Raw genomic sequence first — 21,913 nt, 5'->3', positions numbered from 1 at the left:
GATATCCACAGATTCCCTCCTCCCCTCCTCCCCAACTGCTTGCCTCTTCCCATAGAGGAACCTGTGCTCCTATCAAGAGAAGATCCTGTCACTTGTGTGCTAGATTCCAAACTCTTTCCCTCTCAATGACACTGCTCCAGCAATTCTCTCTTCTTGACCCTACATTAATTTTTCTCCTTCCAGATCTTTTTCAGGTAATTCTCATCAAATTCTCATCAAAAATAGGTATTTCTCCCAATTTTTTGGTCCATCTGCTTTTGACTCCACTTCCACCACCAGTTACTGTCCATTTTGGGGCTCCTCTTTGCAAAAGAACTTCTCAAAAGAATTGTATTAGGCATCTCTAATTCCTCTCTTCCCATTTTTTATTCAACCCACAGAGATCAAATTTCCCCTCACTGCTCCATTGAGCAATAACCTCTATGGTACTAAATCCAAAGGTTAGTTCTCAGTCCTTACATATAAGCATTCATTCCTGCTTGATACACTGTCTTCACTGATTTCCAGGCACCTCTCTTTGGGTTCTCCTCTTTCACTGGCTGCTCCTTCTGTCTCCTTTGCCAGCTTTATCCTTGGTTCTCTCCTACTTACACTCACTCTCTTGGTGACCTTGTCCAGTCTCATGGTTATAAATATCACCTAAATGTTGGTATCTCTCACTTGAGCCACTATCTTTAACCCCAGACTCATATATACAACTGCCTACTCAAGACTTCACTTGGATTTCTAAAAGACCTCAAATGTCACATGTCCAAAATTGAATGCATGATCTTTCTCCTCAAACCTACACTACCTGTAGTTCTCATCTCCACTGTTTCTTTTTTCATATCCCCATCAGCTTTATTACCCTATTTGATTTTACTTGTTTCATGTATTATTTATTGCCTGTTATCCCTACCCTGAAAGTGTAATATCCACAAGGGTTGGGATTTTTGTGTTTTATTCAGGTTTATAACCCAATAGAATAATGTCTGGGTACTTAATATTTATTGGATGAATGAATTAATTAAACCCGGAGCATCCATTCTTAGCTAACTCAGAAATTACTATTTTCTTAACTCAAACTGAAAATCCATGAAAAAATGGGTTTATCTGCCAGCAATAACTTCCTACCCTAGTTTAAAACCCGTGTCAGTACGTGCGTTGGGGGAGGGGCAGGCACGAAGGTTTTTGTTTTGTTTTGTTTTGTTTTCCAGAAATGCAGAACTCCAGAACAAGGTTTAGGTAAAAACCACAGTAAAGATTTGGTTCTGGAGAAAACACTTGGCAGAGCAACAGGCCAGAATGAGTTGTACCTAAACTTTGTAGGCATCACGTGAAAAGGTGGTATGTGGGGTAAAAAGAAGCAAAAACCCATCTTCCTTCATTACAAGTCTCTTGGATCAACAGCTGTTCTCCCACTAGGGTGGTTCTTTTTTCCCTTATTTGGACTTCACTGTCAAAAGAAAGACACCACACCCTCCGTTATGTAGCCTTCACTGAGTAGCTCTGCCACGTCCCAGGTCTATCTTCAGGACTGCATTTAATTCAGTAATACTTTACTTTCTTTTGAGTCAGGGTTCCTGGGTGGGGCCAGGAAAACTCTTTATATGTTTGAAAACAATACGAACTTTTAAAAAGTCAGACTTTTAAAAAGGTAATAAAAAAAAAAAGTTTAAGGCCGTTAAGAGGCGAAATGGCTTGGGGGACGGGGGGGAGGCGCACACTCAGTTGAGTGGAAAGGAGCCCCGTCCGCTTTCGCTCCGCCACAAGCGCAGAGCCCAGTTCTCGGGGGCTTCGCCGGTAGGCCCTACCCATTGCGGCAGATGCCCCCTGCCCTGGCCGCACCGGACACCGCGCGCGAGGGAGAACGAGCCCGTCCCCACGGAAGGAACCCCAAGCTTCCATTAAATTTCCATGCAGCCCGCCCAGACACTTCCCGACTGAAGGAGCACTATCCATAGCGAGCGTCAGTCCTGCCAGGAGGGGTGGCTGGGTGGCGGGAGGCGCGGAGAGCGCAGCGTTGCGAGTCGGGAGCCGCGGCCCCTCGCCGGGCCCGCCCCTCCCCGCGTGGAGTGTGCGACACCCGGGCTTCCGCGGCGCCCTCTGCCTCCTCCGCACGCCTCCCCTTTAAGCGCGAGGCGCAGTTGGATTTATGTCGGCCGAGGCGAGGCGCGACTCCCCTTTATGGCGGAGTCGGCGGCAGCGGCTCTGACAACCGCGGCGGCGGGGCGAGTAGAGCAGCAGGCAGAGCCTCGGGCTGCCGGCCGCTGTCTCCGCAGAGGGGCTGGGGGGGAGTCCGGCCCTCGCCGCCGCGGGGGCGGAGGAGTGGGCGGGCCCGGGCGGTCTGGGGGCGGGGAGGCCGGGGAAGGCGGGGAGCCCGGTCGCCTGCGCTCGGGTCCGCCTCTGACTGCGGCGCGGCGGGGCGATGTGTGATTACCATGGCGAGGAGTCTCTGTCCGGGGGCCTGGCTAAGGAAACCCTATTACCTCCAGGTAGGCCGGCGGCGAGCCCTCCGGGCGCCCTCCCTCGCCGCGCGGGATTCGCCCGCCTCCCTCCTCCCTCACTGGGTCGGCGCCCGCCCGAAACCCGCTGCCCCCTGCCGTCCGGCACCTGGCGGCGCGCCCTCCCCGGCCGCCCGGGCGCCGCAGCCTCCACGGCGGCGCTGCCCGCGCCCCCCACAGCTGCCCCGGCGCCTCTCGCGCCCTGGCCGCCGGGCTCCGGGGCCCAGGTCGCCCCGCCCGGGCTCGCCCTGGTGCCCCTCGCATTCTGAGAGCCCTGAGACGTGACCCGGGTGCGACCCTACGCCCCTAGCAGTTGAGGCTCGGCAGCCTGGACTCGGGACGTGCCGCCGGCTTCTCCCTGGTCCGGTGCTCTCCTCCTCCTCCCCTGTGGGCCCCGCACGTCGGCTTTTCAAGACTCTGTGTCTTCGGTCTGTGGTGGGAAAGGTGGTGTGTCATTCCACCATATTTTAGGAAATTATGGCAATTTGTCACATCACTGTTTCTCCAAATCCCCGAGAAGCGACGTGTGCCTTGTGCTGAGCCCCTTGGTTCGGTCTTTCCATCTCACCCGTAATTTAAATGGGAGGTAGGGCTCAGAAGCCCAAATGAGGGGCGGATGGGTGTTTGCTTTCTAAAAGGAAAGGGGACAGTGTCTAGTGCCGATCTCAAATACCCCAGCAATGCAAACGTAATTCTCAGTCATGTCATGTGTACTGTTCGCGTGTTAATCTTTCATGATTTCCCGTTCCACCCTCTGTGCCGCTGCCAGTCTGTGTCTTCGAACCCTACTACTGCCTTCATGTACAGTTGGTCGCCAGGGGGACCTAGTAGACATCGTGAGTAGCTGAGCGCAAATCTATCACCCCAGTGGAAAAACAACTACAAATCAATGCCTCGCGTGGGTCAGCAGCGTTGTCTGCATTCAGAGGACAGTATTCCTTTTACTGCTTACATTAAAAGGCTTAAGGTATCGAAAAATTATCCGGGGACGGGAATTCATGCTCAGCTGGTGCTTTTACAAATTATTTTAAAAGTTGAGAAGAAACCATTGGGGCAAGTAAATCTTTCATTCTTGTCTGGAAATTGCACATGTAAATCGTTACCTTGCAGTGAATCATGCACTGCAGATTGGAAGCATGATTTGACAACCCACTATTTGAAGGGTGTAGGAGTAAAACTAAATGTCCTGGGTCCTTGTAGCAGCTCCACCAGTAGTAATTGTGCTTAAGGAACAGTAGAGCAACCCACTGTAGAATTCAACCTAGGCCAGATACCTCTTTGTAACCCTTTATATGAACAATAGAATATCTTTCCAGACTCTCTCCCCAAAATAAGTTTATTGCGATATTTAAAATGTTTTTCACTAAAACTAGCTACTTATTTTTAATTTTTGAGATTTTGTGGTAAACTTTATTTTAGACTTCGATTAGTTTGTCTCTAAATGTTCTCCATAAATGGGCTGTGACATTTTTTTGGCACCATACCTCAAGAGCTTTCAGATTGGCCGAATTAAGATTAGTTTTGCAAATAGTTGTGGTTCCATTAATGGCAAACATTTGGTATTTCTGCCTTTCGAATGTGCACATCATTATATATTACTAAAATAAGGTAAACTTGGATTTTAAGCATTTCAAAAGGATTTGGGGGATATAGTGATATTTTAGTAGGCTACTTCTTTTTTTTTTTAATTTTTTAAAATGTTTATTTATTCTTGGGAGAGAGGGAGAGACAGAGTGTGAGCAGAAGAGAGGGAGACACAGTACCCCAAAGCAGGCTCCAGACTCTGAGTGGTCAGCACAGAGCGGGATGCGGGACTCGAGCTCACAAACTGAGATCATAACCTGAGCTGAAGTCGCACGCTTAACTGACAGCCACCCAAGTGCCCCAGTAGGCTACTTCTATATAAAGAATGATTAAATAGGAAATTATTGATTCTAGTATTATATTTTAGATAAATAAGTTTTAAACTTGGGAACCCAGGGGACTGGTGTTTTAAACAATGTCTTGGTATTAGTATTTATTGTCTTTATGAATTTTCTTGTTAGTTGTGCCTCACTATACTCTTTTAGTTTAACCAGTTAAAAAAAAGGCCTTCACATTACTCAAGTGTCATACTTTTTTTCTGTTCCCTATTGTCTAAATGCCTCATCTTCTGCTTTTTAGAATTCCTTTACCACTAGGTGCTTCAACCTTGAAATTGTTTTGGGCAAAGTCAGAATATCTCCAACTGAGACCATTAGACAGTACTCAGTTTCTCAGCCACTGAAGATTGAATTAATATATACAGTACTCCTTTTCCTCTTTTCTTGTTTTATTTTTCCTGAGAATAAAATCACGTTTGTTTAAGAACAGCATGAGGCATGAGAACAGAGCTGAGCTTTGTTCATTTGTGCTTCTGGTTCATCACGACCTTGAAAAAGCTTCCTAACTTTTTAGTTCCATAGTTTCCGTATCATAAAGTGGAGATTGTGGTTCTTAACTGAGTACATCACATAAATATAGTGAGGATGAGCTAGATGAAGTTAAGTATTTTTTGTGACATTTTTGCTACATTTTAAATAGAAAAGCATGTGAATTTAAGTAGTAAATACATACAGGTAAATATGTTGAATTCCTTCACCCAAAGATTCCTGGCTATCTACACCACCACCCCCACTTTTATTTATTGAGCATTTATTGGTAATTGATCTAGGTGTATAATATGACTTATCATATTGACTTAGTCATTTACTTAATATTTGTTGGAGGCCTGTCACATCCCAGAAACTTTGTGAGATGGAAGCAATTCTACTGGAGCTAAGCAAATGTCTTTGTGGTCCTTATGGAACTTAAAGTCTAGTTAGGGAGACAAACATTAATTAAATAATCCAGAAATACATAATGACAACAGTAAGTGCAATGAAGGAAAAGGGAAGATGCAGAAGACAACTTGAGAGGAAGAGAACAGTTTCTTTCTCTTTAAAAAAAATTTTTTTTTAATGTTTATTTATTTTTGAGAGTGAGTGAGAGAGACAGAGCACGACTTGGGGAGGGCCAGAGGGAGAAGGAGACACAGAATCTGAAGCAAGCAAGCTCCCAGCTCTGAGCTGTCATCACAGAGCCCCATGTGGGGCTGGAACCCACGAACCATGAGATTATGACCTCAACCGAAGTTGGACGCTTAACTGACGGAGCCAACCAGGTGCCCCTAGTTTCTTTCTCTTTTAAAACTATTTTGTTATGGAAATTTTTATACATACATAAAGCAGAAAAGAATAATGAACTCTCACCTACCTATCACCTACCCTCAACAATGATCAGTATTTTGTTTCATTTCTCCTGCCAATATCCTCTTTCCAACTAGAGTGGTTTTTTAAAATTATTATTTAAATTTTTTTAATTCTAGTATAGTTAACATACAGTATTATATTAGTTTCAGATGTACAACATAGTGATTCAATAATTCCATATATTACTCTGTGTTCATCATGATAAGTGTACTCTTAATCCCCTTCACTGATTTTACCCATTCCTCCCACCCTCCTTCCTCTCTGGTAACCATCAGTTTATTCTCTGTAGTTAGGAGTCTGGTTTTGGGATGGGTTCTTTTTCCCTTTGTTCATGTATTTTGTTTCTTAAATTCCACATATGGGTCAAATCATATGGTATTTGTTTTTCTCTGACCCACATCTTTCACTTAGCATTACACTCTTTAGCTCCATCCATGTTGTTGCAAATGGCAAAGTGTCATTCTTTTTCATGGCTGAGTAATATTCTATTACCTATATGCAATATAAATATATGTATGTATATCAACTCTGTATAATAGTGGGTTTATTTCTGAGCTCTCTGTTTCATTGATCTATGTGTCTGTTTTTGTGCCAGTACCATACTGTTTTGATTATTGCAGCTTCATATTAGATCTTCAAGTCTGAGATTATGGATACCTACAGTTTTGTTCTTCTTTTTCAAGATTGCTTTGGCTATTCAGGGTTTTTCATGGCTCTGTACAAATTTTAAGATTATTTGTTCTAGCTTTGTGAAAAATGCTGTTGGTATTTTGTTAGGGCTTGTATTAAATCTATAGATTGCTTTGGGTAATATGGGCATTTTAATAATATTTGTCCTTCCAACCAGCTAAAGTATTTTTTAATGTTTATTTATTTATTTTGAGAGAGAGAGAGAGAGAGAGAGAGAGAGAGAGAGAGAGAGAGGAGAGAAAGAGGAGGAGGAGGAGGAGAGGCAAAAAGAAAGGGAGAGAGAGAATCCCAAACAGGCTCTGCACTGCCAATGTGGAGTCAACTCGGGGCTCAAACCCTCTAACCGTGGGACTATGACTCGAGCCAAAATCAAGAGTTGGATGCCTACCTGATTGAGCCACCCAGGTGCCCCTATCAATGCCAACTTTTTGATGCAGGGAGTATTTCTTCCAGAGAAGTGGTGAAGGCACACTTTGTCTGTGGGGCCTCTCTGTCAGTCAGGAGGGCTCATGACCTGCCTGAAATAGATAGCCAACAAACATTTACCTGAGCAACATGGCAAGGCATTATTCTCAGAGCATACTAATTTATAGGTCCATCCTTTCCAGCTATTTTGTTGAAAACTTACCTGAGAAATAGTACTTCCTGGACTGGCTAAATGTTGCGGCACATTGAACAGAGTAGAGTCCTGCATCCGAGATCGGAAACTGTGGGTGTATTAACATGTTTAGACCATTTTTAGGCAGTGTTTTTCTTCCACACATCATTACAATGATACTACTTTTGGCCCACTGGATGTGGTGACCCAGCATGACACCTGCATTTATCTGTTTTTAGCAGTGTGTTTTCTACAAATTAGGATCTACTTTGTTTAGGGTTTACTCAGGTCTGAGTGGGACTGATAACACAGCCTATAATTCCTTAGTTTTAGTTTAGAATACCTTCTTCCTTCTCACTATCATTAAGTCTTGGAAGAATGAAAGTTAAGACAATTTAGAGCAATTTTCTGTATTTAGATTATACACATTTTTCCACTCTAGTCATTCTGTCTGCATGCCCTGTTGCATTTAAAAAGCTGTTGCAACTCTAACGGAATTTGAAGTTTGAGATATGCGGGTACTTCTAAAGGTTTTCAAGCCCTTTAGATTGCAAAACTTTTAAATTTCTTAAAAATGACTAACAGTTCCAATATGTGTTCTGTAGGGCTGTCATGAAAAAAGGATAAATAGCATGTTCTAATTAGGGTGTGGGCACTTGTTTAACATTTCTGATACCAGGCTCTTTGGTTTATATTAGTACTGTCTTTCAAAAATGACTGCTGTTGGGGTGCCTGGGTGGCTTAGTTGGTTGAGTGTCCAACTTCAGCTTAGGTCATGATCTCATGGTTCATGAGTTCAAACCCCACACTGAGCACACTACTGTCAGTGCAGAGCCTGCTTTAGATTCTCTGTCTCCCTCTCTCTCAGCCCCTCCCCCCACTCACGCTCTCTTAAGAATAAAAATAAACATTAAAATAATGACTGCTGTAGATGGTTTGGTTCTTTGTAACTTAGTGTGGCTATTTTATGGGATTTAGTGCGAGATGGGATTACTGACTAGGTTAACTGGTACTAAGTGATGATGTTATCAAGTATGGTACTGGGGCGCCTGGGTGGCGCAGTCGGTTAAGCGTCCGACTTCAGCCAGGTCACGATCTCGCGGTCCGTGAGTTCGAGCCCCGCGTCAGGCTCTGGGCTGATGGCTCGGAGCCTGGAGCCTGTTTCCGATTCTGTGTCTCCCTCTCTCTCTGCCCCTCCCCCGTTCATGCTCTGTCTCTTTCTGTCCCAAAAATGAATAAACGTTGAAAAAAAAAAAAAAAAAGTATGGTACTTAGGGTAAAATGGCTTCTTGCCCATTTTCAGCCTCCAGGATTATTTTAAATCTAAGGATAATTAGAGCAGGTGGTGGTTCCTTATTCCCCAAAGACTATAGGTGGTGTGGTTCTCATCAAGTTAGACCTGCTGTTCAAAGCTAAATTTTTGCCTTTGCCTGAAATGAAATCCCTAAAACTCTGATTAGCTTCCTGAGACTGGTGAGTATATTGAGAGCGTATGCATCCCATAATGTCTTAAATTCAAACATAAAATTATAATGCAAACATTTGATATTATCATTAGTTGCTTTTCTACCCCTGTTAGAAACTCAAAGAAATGATGAATTCTCAGGCATATTGCATCCTCACCATACTTTCAGGCTGTAGCGTATAGTAATAGTGTTTGTTTCTTCATTGTCATCTTCCCAGTGCCCCTCCATTTTCATTTTGATCAATTATAAAGTTGTTTTACATTATCTATAGTTTTTCCTTCCTTCTTTCTTTTCCTTCCTTCCTTCCTCCCCTCCTTCCTCCCTCCCTCCCTCCTACAGTTAGGTACATTTTAATGTTTTCATTTCTTAAAGTTGCTTCTAAAAACAATGCTATACCATTCTGTTAAATATCATCTTTTATATCATTTGGTTGAAAAGCTAAATGTCTCACATTCTTAACATATTTCTAGACATTCAAATATTTTTGACTAATTTTCCCTTAAAAATCTTAATCTACAAAGTATATGAATTTAGAAAAACTATGATATTGTAAAGTGAACATATTTGAAGAAAAAAACCTAAAATATTAGTGGATCAATTTTTCTTTAGAAATAAATAGTTCTTTTTTTTAAAGAATTTTTTTTTTACATTTTTAAAAGTGTTTATTTATTTTTGAGAGAGAGAGAGAGAGAGAGAGAGAGAGAGCAGGGGAAGGGCAGAGACAGAGGGAGACATAGAATCCGAAGCAAGCTCCAGGCTCCGAGCTGTCAGCACAGAGCCTGGCATGGGGCTCAAACCCATGAACTGCAAGATCCTGACCTGAACTGAAGTTGGACGCTCAACTGACTGAACCATCGAGGTGTGCCAGAAATAAGTAGTTCTTTTTGTGGTTGGGTGAGTTGACTGAGTATTTAATGAAATAATTTTTTTAGATGTTACCATGGTGTTGTGGTTATTTTTCTTTTTTTTTTTCTTTGGTTTTCTATTGTGGCCGCAAACACATAATATGAAATTCACCATCTTATCATTTTTTTTAAGTTTATTTATTTTGAGAGAGAGCGAGCGAGAGAATGAGGGAGGGGCAGAGAGAGAGGGAGAGGGAGAGAGAGAGAGAGAGAGAGAGAGAGAACCCCAAGCAGGCTCTGCACTGTTAGGACTGTAGCCCAGTGTGAGGCATAATCTCATGAGTGGTGAGATCATGGCCTGAGCTGAAAATCAAGAGTCAGATGCTTAACCAACTGAACCACCTGGGCACCCCACTATCTTACCACTTTTTTGTGTATGGTACAATAATGTTAATATATGCACAATGTTGGCAACAGCTCTCTGGAACTTTTTATCCTGCAAAACTGAAACTCTGTAATTAAACATCTCCCCATTTCCCCCTCCCTACCAGTTTGGTAACCACATTCTGCTTTTGTTTCTGTGAGTTTGACTTCTTTAGATACCCCATGTAAGTAGAATCATGCATTCCATGTTTTATGACTGGCTTATTTCACTTAGCATAATGTTCTCAAGATTGATCCATCTTGTAGTTTATGACAAGATTTCCTTCTTTTTAAAGGCTGAATAATTTTCTACCATATGTGCATACCACACTTTCTTTATCCATTCATTAGTCACTGGACATTTAAGTTGCTCCCACATCTTGGCTATTGTGATTAATGCTGCAGTGAACATGGAAATTATAATAATTCTTTGAGATCCTGCTTGCAATTATGTATACCCAGAAGCGAGATTGCTAAATCATAGGGTAATTCTATTTTTAATTTTTTAAGGAAACTCCATACTGGTTTTTATTGTGGCTATACCATTTAAATTCCCACCAACAATGTACAGGTTTTCCACATCCTTGTCAGCAGTTGTTATTTTCTGTTTTTGTTTTTGTTTTGTTTTTTTGATAGTGGCCATTCTAACGGATGTGAGGTGATATCTCATTGTGGTTTTGATTTGCAATTCCCTGATGATAAGTTATGTTGAGTATCTTTTCATGTGCTTTTTGGCCATTTTTATATCTTGTTTGGAAAAAGTTCCTTTTCGATTTATTGTTTCAGATTGATTTTTTTTTCAACAGGGTTATGGATTATTATAAATATAGTTTCCTTTCTGTCCTAAGAACTGAGTAATCATGTCCGAGGATATTCTTGCAAGAGAGATTTATAACATGCTAACAACCTTCTGAATTAATTACTACATCCGTTTCAGACATACATGGTATCAGAATCACAGACTGATAGATCCTAGAGCTGGGACCATAAGTTTGACTGCCTGCCCCCAGTTGCTTGAAATTAGAGCTTCTTATTTATTTTAAATTTGAAATATTGACCAATATGCCAACCTCTGTAGCATTGATTGGATCTAGGATTTTGGTGGGTTTTTTTTTTTTTAATGTTTATTTATTTTTTGAGAGAGAGAGAGACAGAGTGTGAGCAGGGGAGGGGTAGAGAGAGGGAGACACAGAATCTGAAGCAGGCTCTAGGCTCTGAGCTGTCAGCACAGAGCCTGATGTGGGACTTGAACTCACGGACTCTGAGATTATGACCTGAGCTGAAGTTGGATGCTTAACTGACTGAGCCACCCAGGCACCCTGGGTCTAGGATTTTGAATAAAATGTGCTAAAGGATTTTTTTGAGATAATGGGGAAATTGAAAATGAACTATACATTGGATGGTATTATTGTATCATTGTTATCATTGTTAAATTGTATTATATAGGAGAGTGTCTTTATTTTTAGAAGGTGTAAACTGAAGTATTTAGCATAAAAAATGTCATAATGCCTATAATTTACTTTCAAATAGTTCAGGAAAATACATTTGTGTATACATATATAAAGAGCAGTGTTTCTTAACCTTGGCACTATTGACATTTAGGGCTGGATAATTCCTTGTGGTGTGGGGCTTTGTTTTGTAGGATATTTAGCAGCATCCCTGGCCTCTACCCTTTAGATACCAGTAGCATCCTCCCCCCCACCCCCCCAGTAATGACAGTCAAAATGTCTCCAAACATTGCTAGATCTCCTCTGAAAGGCAAAATTGTTCCTAGTTGAGGACCACTGATAGAAAAAGAAAGCAGGAGAGGTAGAGATATTTATATATGTTTAGAGAGAATGACAAAGAAAACAAATGTAGGACAATGTTAGCAATTGATGAATATAGGTATAAGGGTATTTTTTGCACTATTCTTTTAAAGTTTCTGTAGATTTAAGGATTTTCAAAATAAAAGGTTGGGGGAAAAGAAATTAAACTGGATTTCATAATAACTGAGTATTATTGGAAATGTGTGAACTCTGTCCAAAGTTACATGAAAGGTCAGGAAAATGAGATTTGATAGAGCACATTTGAAGCCAGCAATTAAAGAAAGTGTGTTAGTCTTCCAGTGTTCCTGGAATAAATTACCACAAATTGAGCAGCTTAATACAACACCCATTTGTTTGTACCCTTATCTCACAGTTCTGTAGGTTAGAAGTTTGAGTACAGTTTGGCCTGCTCATTCACTGCTCCAGGTTTCAAAGGTTGAAATCAAGGTGTCATTAGGGTTGACTTTCTTTCTGGAGTACTGGACTCTTTTAGGTTGTTGTTAGAATTCAGTTCCATACTTGGGCTGAGGTGTCCATTTCCTTTCTGGCTGTTGGCTGGGGTTGTTCTCAACTTCTAGAGGCCACCTACACTCTTTGGTTCATGGCTTCCTTTCTCCATATAGAAAGCCCATGAGAGTGGTAGAGCCTTTGCATGCTTCATATCTCTCTGATTTCCTCTCTGCCTCATTGCTCTGGCTCTTCTGCCTTTCTCTTCTGCTGTTAAGGGGTCACATTGGGTACACCCAGTTAACCGAGGATATCTCTGCTTTAAAGTCAGCTGATGAGTAACCTTAATTCCAACTGCCAAGTCTCTTCATACACAGATTAGTGTTTGATTCAATAACCAAGGGGGTGGGAATCTTGGGAGACATCTTTAGAATTCTGCCTACTACAAAAAGAATACAACTGAATTCTGACAATTAAAAAAATCATTCATTTCCTACAATATTTTATTCATGTCTTTCCCATTGCTATTAGGTTTGAAGATGTTGTCATAGAATAGATTTTATAAGAGTTGTATTGTTTTAAGTTTATTTTTTTTTAGTAATCTCTGCACCCAACATGGAACTTGAACTCACGACCTTGAGATCAAGAGTTGTGCACATGCTCTTCTGACTGAGTCAGCACGCACCCCAAGAGAATTGTATTTATTGTTCCAACAACTACTATGGGAAGAATCATGGATATTTATTAAAGGAAGGAAGACACAAATAGCTGCTGTGTGAAAATATTTGTTTTTACAGTAGATACTATTCTTAAATCTTTTGTACTATTATACAAACAAAAGTAAGAGTACAGAATTTCACTTTATGAACCCTAGGAAAACATTCTTTAAAATGTAACTTATGGGTCCCTTGAGTTTGTTCCTAGAAAAAAAAATGTAACTTATGGGGTGCCTGAGTAGCTCAGTCAGTTAAGCATCAGACTCTTGCTTTTGGCTCAGGTCATGATTTCATGATCATCCAGCCCTGTGTTGTGTGGGCTCTGCACGGGGCGTGGAGCCTGCTTAACATTCTCTTTCTCCCTCTCCCCCCCACCACCCTGCTCGCTTGTGCTCTCTCCCTCTCTCTCAAAAATAAAAAAGTAACTTATTTCTCTTTATTACTATAATTAAAGTTGTTCTTAACCCCTTAAAGAAGATAACACTTGGTTTTGTTTTACTGTATCAGCTGACAACATTTTTAGTCACACCTGATCCAGTAAAACTAAATTTGTCCCCAGTGAATGCAGAGCCTGTTTATTACCCTGATCTTCTCCTTTTCCCTGAGCATATACTCAGGTTGTGCAAAATGATACAATGTACATGTTTTTCCATGTGTTCAAAAATATTCTGTAACCACTCTAAGATACTGAGCTCCTGTATCCCACAGTAAGCACACACTTCTTCTCTCTTGCATTCCTATTCTTTACTTTCACCATCACCCTCATGTTATCATCACAACTGAGGCCTTTGCACACCATGTCTTCCAGTCCATCCACCCCGCTCTGGCTTTTCTCCTTTCCCTATTCAGTCAGGATGCCAAGATCTGTCTTTTCAGCTGCTCTTCTTGGCTCATTTACCATCTCCTTATTGCTCTGACCTTCCTTCATTCTTTGTGGATACTCCTGCCCTTTCCTTTCAGTTACTTTAGTCCTTTGCTCCCCACTTTCCCCAAGATTCCAGCCTTCTTCTACTTCTCATTTTGTACAAGCTCTGTTGGTAATTGTAGCTCTTCACGTGACTTCCACTACAACCCAAATATTAATGGGTCTCAACTCTATATCACCAGTCCAAACCTCTCCCCCAGAACTTTAGATTTGCTTATTTGATATCTACCTTTAGATGGCACTTCGTATTTAACATGTCCTAACCTAAACTCCACCCCCTCAAAACTTGCTTCTTTCCCTTTCAGTTAGTGATACTCTCCAGTTACTAAAGAGCATTTCCCCAGTGATTAGTAATGATAAGTACTTTTTCATGTATCTATTGGCCATCTGTCTCCTGCTGGTACCATGATTCTCTCCTTATGTGTCGTTAGGCCCTCTATAATAGCCTCCAGAATGGCCTTCCGGCCTCATTTATACCCTTTTAGCTCCATCTTCCACATTGCTTCCAGAGTCATCTTCCCCCAAATGCAAATCTGATCTAGTCTCCCTCCCTTTTGATGAAATCCTTTAATGACGTTCTACTGCCTTCAGGAGACTATGCAGAGTTCTGAGCATGGCCCTCCATGTCTGGTCCCTTCCTGTCTTGCCATTTCATTCCTGCCACTACCACCTTATGCACCGTTTAAAGCTCTAGCAATCCTGAAAAACTTGCAGTTTACCAACACACCATGCTTATGTGTCAGCCTGTCTGCCCTCCCTTTTCTGCTTTGCCCTAGGGTACCCTTCCCCATTTCCCTGCATTCCTGTCTACCTGGTTTATTCTTAGTTTTCTACTTGCCCTTCAGGTTTTGACTTGAAGAGGAAGTGACCTCTTAGCAATCCTTCCCTAACACCCCACACAGTATTCGTGTGCCTCTTTTGTGCTCCAGACTGTGTGTGCATGATATCCAGCACATACAATGATACTTGTTTGTCACCAGCAGTTTTTACAGCTTTCTTTGGTCCCAGGCTCGATTTCCTTGAGAGCCAAGATGTCCGTTGCCCTCCTCTATCCTCTGTGCTTAGCCAAGACTAGATGCTCAGTAAATATTTGTTGAATGAATCAGCATAAACACTAGCAGAGATAGTTTATGGGACTGATTAGATTAATTTTTTGTACAAAAGAAAACATGTATATAATAAGTAAAATAATATAGGTGAGCTTATGATGCAAATTATCGTTCTCCCCTTCTACTTCTCCTTATCCCCAGCTTTACTCCTGAAAGGTAGCCTCTTTGAACCACTTATCTTTTTGGATTTCCTGGTAACTATACCTCTAACTTCTAGAGCTCTGTGTTTGAAAGGAACTGTATACATCCTAGGAGGTGCTTTATTCTCATATACTTTTTTATATCTTAAAATATTTATTTTTGTCAGAATAGCTAATTATTTTCTGTTTCTGGTTTATTACTACAGTAAGTATTCCCTCCCGATAAAAAAATCTATTCAAAATTATTCTGATATACTTTTGTAAAAAAAATTTTTTTAATGTGTTATTTATTTTTAAGACAGAGAGAGACAGAGCATGAGTAGGGATGGGGCAGAGAGAGAGGGAGACACAGAATCTGAAGCAGTCTCCAGGCTCTGAGCTGTCAGCACAGAGCCCGACACGGGGCTCGAACTCACGAACTGTGAGATCGTGACCTGAGCCGAAGTCGGACGCTCAACCGACTGAGCCACCTGGGAACCCCTCTGATATACTTTTAACATCTATTTTTGTGTAAGTCATAACAGGTATGTAATAGATTAATATAGTCATAAGTTTATATAGAATATTTATAAGTAAATATACAAATGTTAGAGATTTGTGCTTTGAGACATTTTCCTGAGAGTTGTACAATCAAAAAGATTATTTCCTCCAAATAACAGAATTTTATGTTTTTTTAATCAATTTCAGATAATATCTATTGACTTTCCACTTTAAAAAATGAGTGTTCAGCCCTCTTATACTGTAGTCCTCCCATTCTCTCTTCCAGTGCTTGATACAGCAGTCGTATTATAATTTTACTTCCTCTGCACTTAACTTAGTAACTTTAGACACTGACAGTGATTCTCATTTCGTCCACTTTTGACAATCTTTGTTGACTCCCCCATTTTCAAAAAGGGGCATTAGAACATGTGTTTCTTTTTCCATCTGTTTTTCTCACTTTCTGTCAGCGACACTTTCATATTGTCAAAGTTGATAACTTTTATATTTTGTCCTATTACCAAGGACAACCAAAGCTCCATATAAGTTGAATCTAAAAGATGAAAACTATAAATAGTATCATACTGTTATGACCTGCTAATTATTCCTATAAAGGAAAATCTCCCTTATGAACCTGAGACCCACTGACTGCAGCATGAAGTTACTTTCTCCTTGTCAGGAAAGCAGTAGGATTAACAGACAAGGACAAATCCTTCTTGTTATTAAGCAAATTACTGCAAGGATTTGCCCTTTTCCAAAAGCTAAACCATATTTCTGCCAGTGGGGAAGAGAACATGTGATGTTTGCTCATTCCCTATAAATAAAAACTTTCTTTTTGCTTAGAAATAATACTTGTTTGCTTTTTTTTAAAGTTTATTTATTTATTTTGACAGAGAGAGAGAGAGGGAGGGAGAGAAAGAGAGAGAGCATGCAAGCAGGGGAGGGGCAGAGGGAGAGGAAGAGAGAGAATCCCAAGCAGGCTCTGTGCTGACAGACATGAACCATGAGATCATGACCTGAGCCAAATTCAAGAGTTGAATGCTTAACCAACTGAGCCAGTTAGGTGCTCCTTGCTTGCTTTTTAATATTCCTATTAAAGAATAATTCAAAAGCCTATCCTTTGAGATCTGTATTAAAGTAACAGAGTTATGATTTGTGATTACTATGGGGCACAGTTTCTTCCCTGAATAGTCAATATACCTTATTTTTCTGGATGACTGTCTGCTCAGCTGTGGGGAGCAGACATTTCTTCTGACATCTGCCCGCAAATCCAAGTGAACTGAGCTAGTTCTGGAGGGCTGGACCATTTGAGTAATGAACAACTGTCACCTTTAGGGAGAGTACTGCAAATAGGAATTGCTTATCATCTCGTGCCATGTACACAGAAAATAAGAGTGAAACACTTTTGACCAGGATTTCTTTTAGGATCCTGAAATTTGTCTTGACACCAAATGTATCAAAGTTAGTTCTGGCCTAAGATGAAGAGCATCTCTATTTTTAGTATTCTGTAAAATATGACTCTATAAATATTTAGTGTAGAGCCAATTTGCGTGCTAGGATTACATTTTCTTCTCTCAAAGCCCAGAGTAATGAACTGTGGACTCTCAAGATTCTATGATCAATAACAACCAGATCCTCTTTTCTCGTACTCCGTTAATTCCTTATCAACTGGGGTAAATGTAAGCTTGCTTCATATTTGAAATGTAGCTTCTTTGTGCCTCTTTTTTTTTTTCCAGGAAGTTTCTAGTTGCCTTTCTTCTTCTAATTTTTTTTTTATAATAATATGCCTTTGTCATAGCCTCACTTCCTATATACATTCAGTTATGTTTTATATTCTGCGGCATCCCCCTTTGTAACCAACTGCTTTTCTAGGTTGCCAGACAGCTGTGTTACAAGGATCTCCCTCCACTCTTCTCCTGGGTTGGAATCACTTTTCTCAGGATCCTGTCTTCCACAGGATCCACTTTTACTGTCCTGATTTTGCCATCATTTTACTGGAGTGTATCCTGAAATAAGTTCTTTAGAAAGGATATGTGGGAAATAAACTTTCTGAGTCATGTCTAAAACTGTATATATTGTATCTTAGAACTTGTTCATAGTTGGGCTGGGTGTAGAATTCAGGCTGAAAATAATTTCCTTTAGAAAATGTGAAGACGTGGTTCCATTGTTTTCTAACATCCTCTGTTGCTGACAAGAAGCCAGTTTGTTTATCGATCCTTTCTGGGTGACCTTTGTTCCTTGTTCAGGGTCTCTTTTTTATACTTGTTTTGAAATTCCATGAAGAAATGTATAGATGTAGGTCTTTTATCAGTTAGTTGTATTGAGTACTTACTGAGCCCTTCCAGTCTTAAGACTTGGGTCTTTCTTCAGCTCTGGGGGAATTCTATTATTTGTTAAATAGTTTTCCCCTCTCTTTTTTCTGTTCCCTCTTTTTGGGACTCTTATTAGTCAAATGTTGTACCTCTTAGATTGACTGTTTATGTCTCTTATAGTTTCTCTATTATTTCCATATTTTTATCCATATACTCTCATTCTGTGTTTCTCAATTTTGCTTTCTAGATCATCTGTTGATTTGCTTTCATTTTCTAATCACTCTTTAAATACTAAGAATTTTAGGGGTGCCTGGGTGGCTCAGTCGAGCGTCTGACTTCAGTTCAGGTTGTGAACTCGTGGTTCATGAGTTCAAACCCCACATCGGGCTTGCTGCTGTCAGCCTGTCAGGGCGGAGCCTGCTTCAGATTCTCTGTCTCCCTCTCTCTGCCCCTTCCTTGCTCTCTCTCTCTCTCAAAAATAAATAAACAGTAAAAAAATTAAAAAAAATTCTAAGAATTTTAAACTAAATTCAAAAGAGTTCTTCCAAGTTATTTGTTCCTTTTTTGTGGTTTCCTATTCTTTATGTGTTTTTCTCAGTTCTTTCTCATGCTGCTGGATTTCCCCATGTACCTGGTAATCCTTGGTTGTCTATTCATATTTTAAGAAAGAAGGACTGAGGAACTGATATGGATTTTCTATGCCATTTTATTATTTTTTTTAATGTTTATTTTTGAGAGAGAGAGAGAGAGACAGAGACAGAGCACAAGTGGGGGAGGGGCAGAGAGCGAGATGGAGATACAGAATCTGAAGCAGGCTTCAGGCTCCAGGCTCTGAGCTGTCAGCACAGAGCCCAACTCAGGACTTGAACTCACAAACTGCGAGATCATGACCTGAACTGAAGTCAGAGGCTGAACCAACTGAGCCACCCAGGCGCCCCTATTTTCTGTGCCATTTTATTTTCCATTTTTTTATTTAAAAAAATTTTTTTTAACATTTATTTTTGAGAGACAGAGAGAGACAAAGCATGAGCAGGGAAGGGGCAGAGAGAGAAGGAGACACAGAATCCAAAGCAGGCTCCAGGCTCTGAGCTCCAGGCTGTCAGTACGGAGCCTGATGTGGGTCTCAAACCCACAAACTGTGAGATCATGACCTGAGCCAAAGTCGGATGCTCAACCAACTGAGCGACCCAGGCACCCCTTCTATGCCATTTTAAAAGTTGGTCTCTTTTCCCCCTAGACCTATCAACTGTGTGGATGGCTGACTGAGCCCTCAGTGTAGGGCAAGATGCCTTGACTGGCCTGCTTGCTCTAGGCCTGTGCTCAGACCCTGACCTTGTGCTGGAGGAGTGCTCTACTGTGGGCACACTCCCCCTAGATGCCTTTACTTTCCCCAGGTCATTTGTTCTTTCAATTATCTGGCTTTTCAACTGAGGATTAATGCCAGGATGCCTGTGATCTGTGTGGGGGTGGGGGAAGTAGATTCGGATGCCAACCAGCACAGTTCCAAGTACAGACCTTCAATTATTCCCACTGTCTTTAGCCCCACTTCTCCCTTCTCTCCTCCCTTGTACCTGCTGGCCTAGAGCCCAGAGCCATCAGGTGTTCCAGGGAAGATTGGCTCTCTAGATTCCTCCTAGCATTCCAACAAGCATTTTGGCTTCCAGCTCTTCTTAGGTTGCCTTGTGGGCTGTGGCTTTCTCTGGCTGTCTCATCCATCAACACAATTCCATCTGCTTTTTGAATTCTAGAAATTTTGTTGTATCTTTCATCCACTGGTGAACCCCTTAACTTTTCTTTCCTTTTGTTCTCCCTTATTTGAGTGTGGTTTTGTAAGCTGTAAGTAGTAAACACACATCCTTAATCTACCATCTTGAACTGAAAATCCTGATGTGAATTTTATTTTTATTTATTTTATTTTCCTTTTTTAAATTTTCATTTATTTATTTTTTGAAATTTATTGTCAAATTGGTTTCCATACAACACCCATTGCTCATCCCAACAGGTGCCCTCCTCAATGCCCATCACACACTTTCCCCTCCCTCCCACCCCACTCCCCGATGTGAATTTTAAACTATCTGTCTTATGAATATTTACCTAACCTGTTTGTCTTAATGGCTGCAATGTTTATTTAAGCATTACATAATTTATAAATTATTTCAATAAAGACAAGAGAATTAGGGTAAATAACTTCAGAGGAATAAAGATGTAATGACACAATTTTTCAGAAAATCTTGTATAATATCAACAGTTTACTTTAGTAAAAAAGAAAAAACTACTCAAAGATTAGAGTCTTAGAATTATCATCAATTTTGCGTCTGATTTCTTTTTCTTTTTTCAATTTTACTTTTTGTTTTTTAAATTTTACATCCAAATTAGTTAGCATATAGTGCAACAATGATTTCCGGAGTAGATTCCTTAGTGCCCCTTACCCATTTAGGTCATCCTCCCTCCCACAACCCCTCCAGTAACCCTCAGTTTGTTCTCCATATTTATGAGTCTCTTCTGTTTTGTCCCCCTGCCTGTTTTTATGTTATTTTTGTTTCCCTTCCCTTATGTTCATCTGTTTTGTCTATTAAAGTCCTCGTATGAGTCATATGATTTTTGTCTTTCTTTGACTGACTGATTTCACTTAGCATAATACCCTCCAATTCATCCACATAGTTGCAAATGGTAAGATTTCATTCTTTTTGATTGCTGAGTAATACTCCATTGTGTATGTATGTGTGTGTGTGTGTGTGTGTGTGTGTGTATATATACATACACACCACATCTTCTTTATCCATTCACCCATCGATGGACATTTGGGCTCTTTCCATACTTTGGCTATTGTTGATAGTGCTGCTGTAAACATGGGGGTGCATGTGTCCCTTCGAAACGACACACCTGTATCCCATGGATAAATGCCTAGTAGTGCAATTGCTGGGTCGTAGGGTAGTTCTATTTTTAGTTTTTTGAGGAACCTCCATACTGTTTTCCAGAGTAGCTGCACCAGCTTGCATTCCCATTGTGCCTGATTTCTATAGACTATCATCAACAAGGTTATTATGTGTTTGGTACCAGGTAAGCACTGAACTTGCAGCAGTGACATGATAGATCTCTGCTCTCATAGAATTCACATGTTGCTTTTGGGGGTTTTTGGAGTTGTTTTGGCACTGATGAATAAATAATAAATGCATTTTAAAAAATAAGCAACAAAAACATTGGGCAGCTATGTGCACAATGCAATAATTAAAATAGGTTATGTGATAATGAGTATCAGGACATCTATTTGGCCAGCTGGTTGGAGAACCTTCTTGTGGAAGGGATAATAATCTGAGATCTAACTAAAAAGCAGGAGACAGGCAGGCAAAAACTGTGACCTTGGCATTACTGTCAGAGAGCATATCCTTTCCTCTTAATCAGTGTTACCTACCCTTTGGTTTTGATCGTACCTCTGTCCTGTAAAGACTTTTTTATTAATGTAATCAATTGCTTAAACATTTCATCAGCTTTTAAATAGCACTCTGGTGAAATAAAAGACTCATGAGATAATTTATTCCCCTAGGACAGAGAAGAAGGGATAAACAAGCCTTTTTATTCTGTAATAGCAGAATGGTTTGGTAAATTTAAAGGCTTTAATTATTGTGCTTTAAGCAACAACTTAATTTGCTTCAGTCTGATTCTTAGCTTTTAGGTGGGGTTCTTCCTTTGATATATCGTGTTGCTATTTTTGGTGCTTATCATTTTGCTCTTGCAGTTTTCTCTCATCAAAAATCATGTACTGCTCACTTCCATGGAGTCCCTGTGCTGGTGCTGGTACTGTGGGCTGCAGATGCACATTCACTTTTATCTTTTAAAAAAAATTTTTTTTAATGTTTATTTATTTTTGAGAGAGAGACAGAGTGTGAGTGGGGGAGGAACAGAGAGAGAGGGAGACACAGAATCCGAAGCAGCCTCCAGGCTCTGAGCTGTCAGCACAAAGCTTGACGTGGGGCTCGAACTCACGGACCAGGAGATCATGACCTAAGCTGAAGTCTGACGCTCAACCGACTGAGCCACCCAGGAGCCCTTCACTTTTATCTTTAAATGGGTACGCTTTTCAAGGGGCCTGGTTTAAGGGAGCCATTTGTAGGTCTTTACATTCCCCACATACTTTTCCTAACATTATTCTTCCCGAGGAATGTGCTTCTGATGGAGGTGTGGGGTCTGTTCTCCCACTTCTCTTT

The 21,913-nt window shown here is 40.8% G+C and overlaps 1 protein-coding gene across 1 annotated transcript in view; it reads left to right on the top strand.

Annotated features, from left to right (window-relative positions):
* Window positions 1–2,359: 2,359 nt before the first annotated feature.
* Window positions 2,360–21,913, top strand: part of DIPK1A (divergent protein kinase domain 1A) — a 110,711-nt gene continuing 91,157 nt past the window's right edge. Inside the window, exon 1 of the mRNA XM_030324970.2 lies at window positions 2,360–2,474. Coding sequence (XP_030180830.1) covers window positions 2,421–2,474 — 54 coding nt within the window. The 5' untranslated portion in view covers window positions 2,360–2,420. The remainder of the gene's footprint in view (window positions 2,475–21,913) is intronic.

This window comes from Lynx canadensis, chromosome C1, assembly GCF_007474595.2.
Source record: "Lynx canadensis isolate LIC74 chromosome C1, mLynCan4.pri.v2, whole genome shotgun sequence".
Classification (NCBI taxonomy): Eukaryota; Metazoa; Chordata; class Mammalia; order Carnivora; family Felidae; genus Lynx; species Lynx canadensis.
Note: the sequence above shows the minus strand (reverse complement) of the source record. Positions and strands in the feature narration are given on the sequence as shown.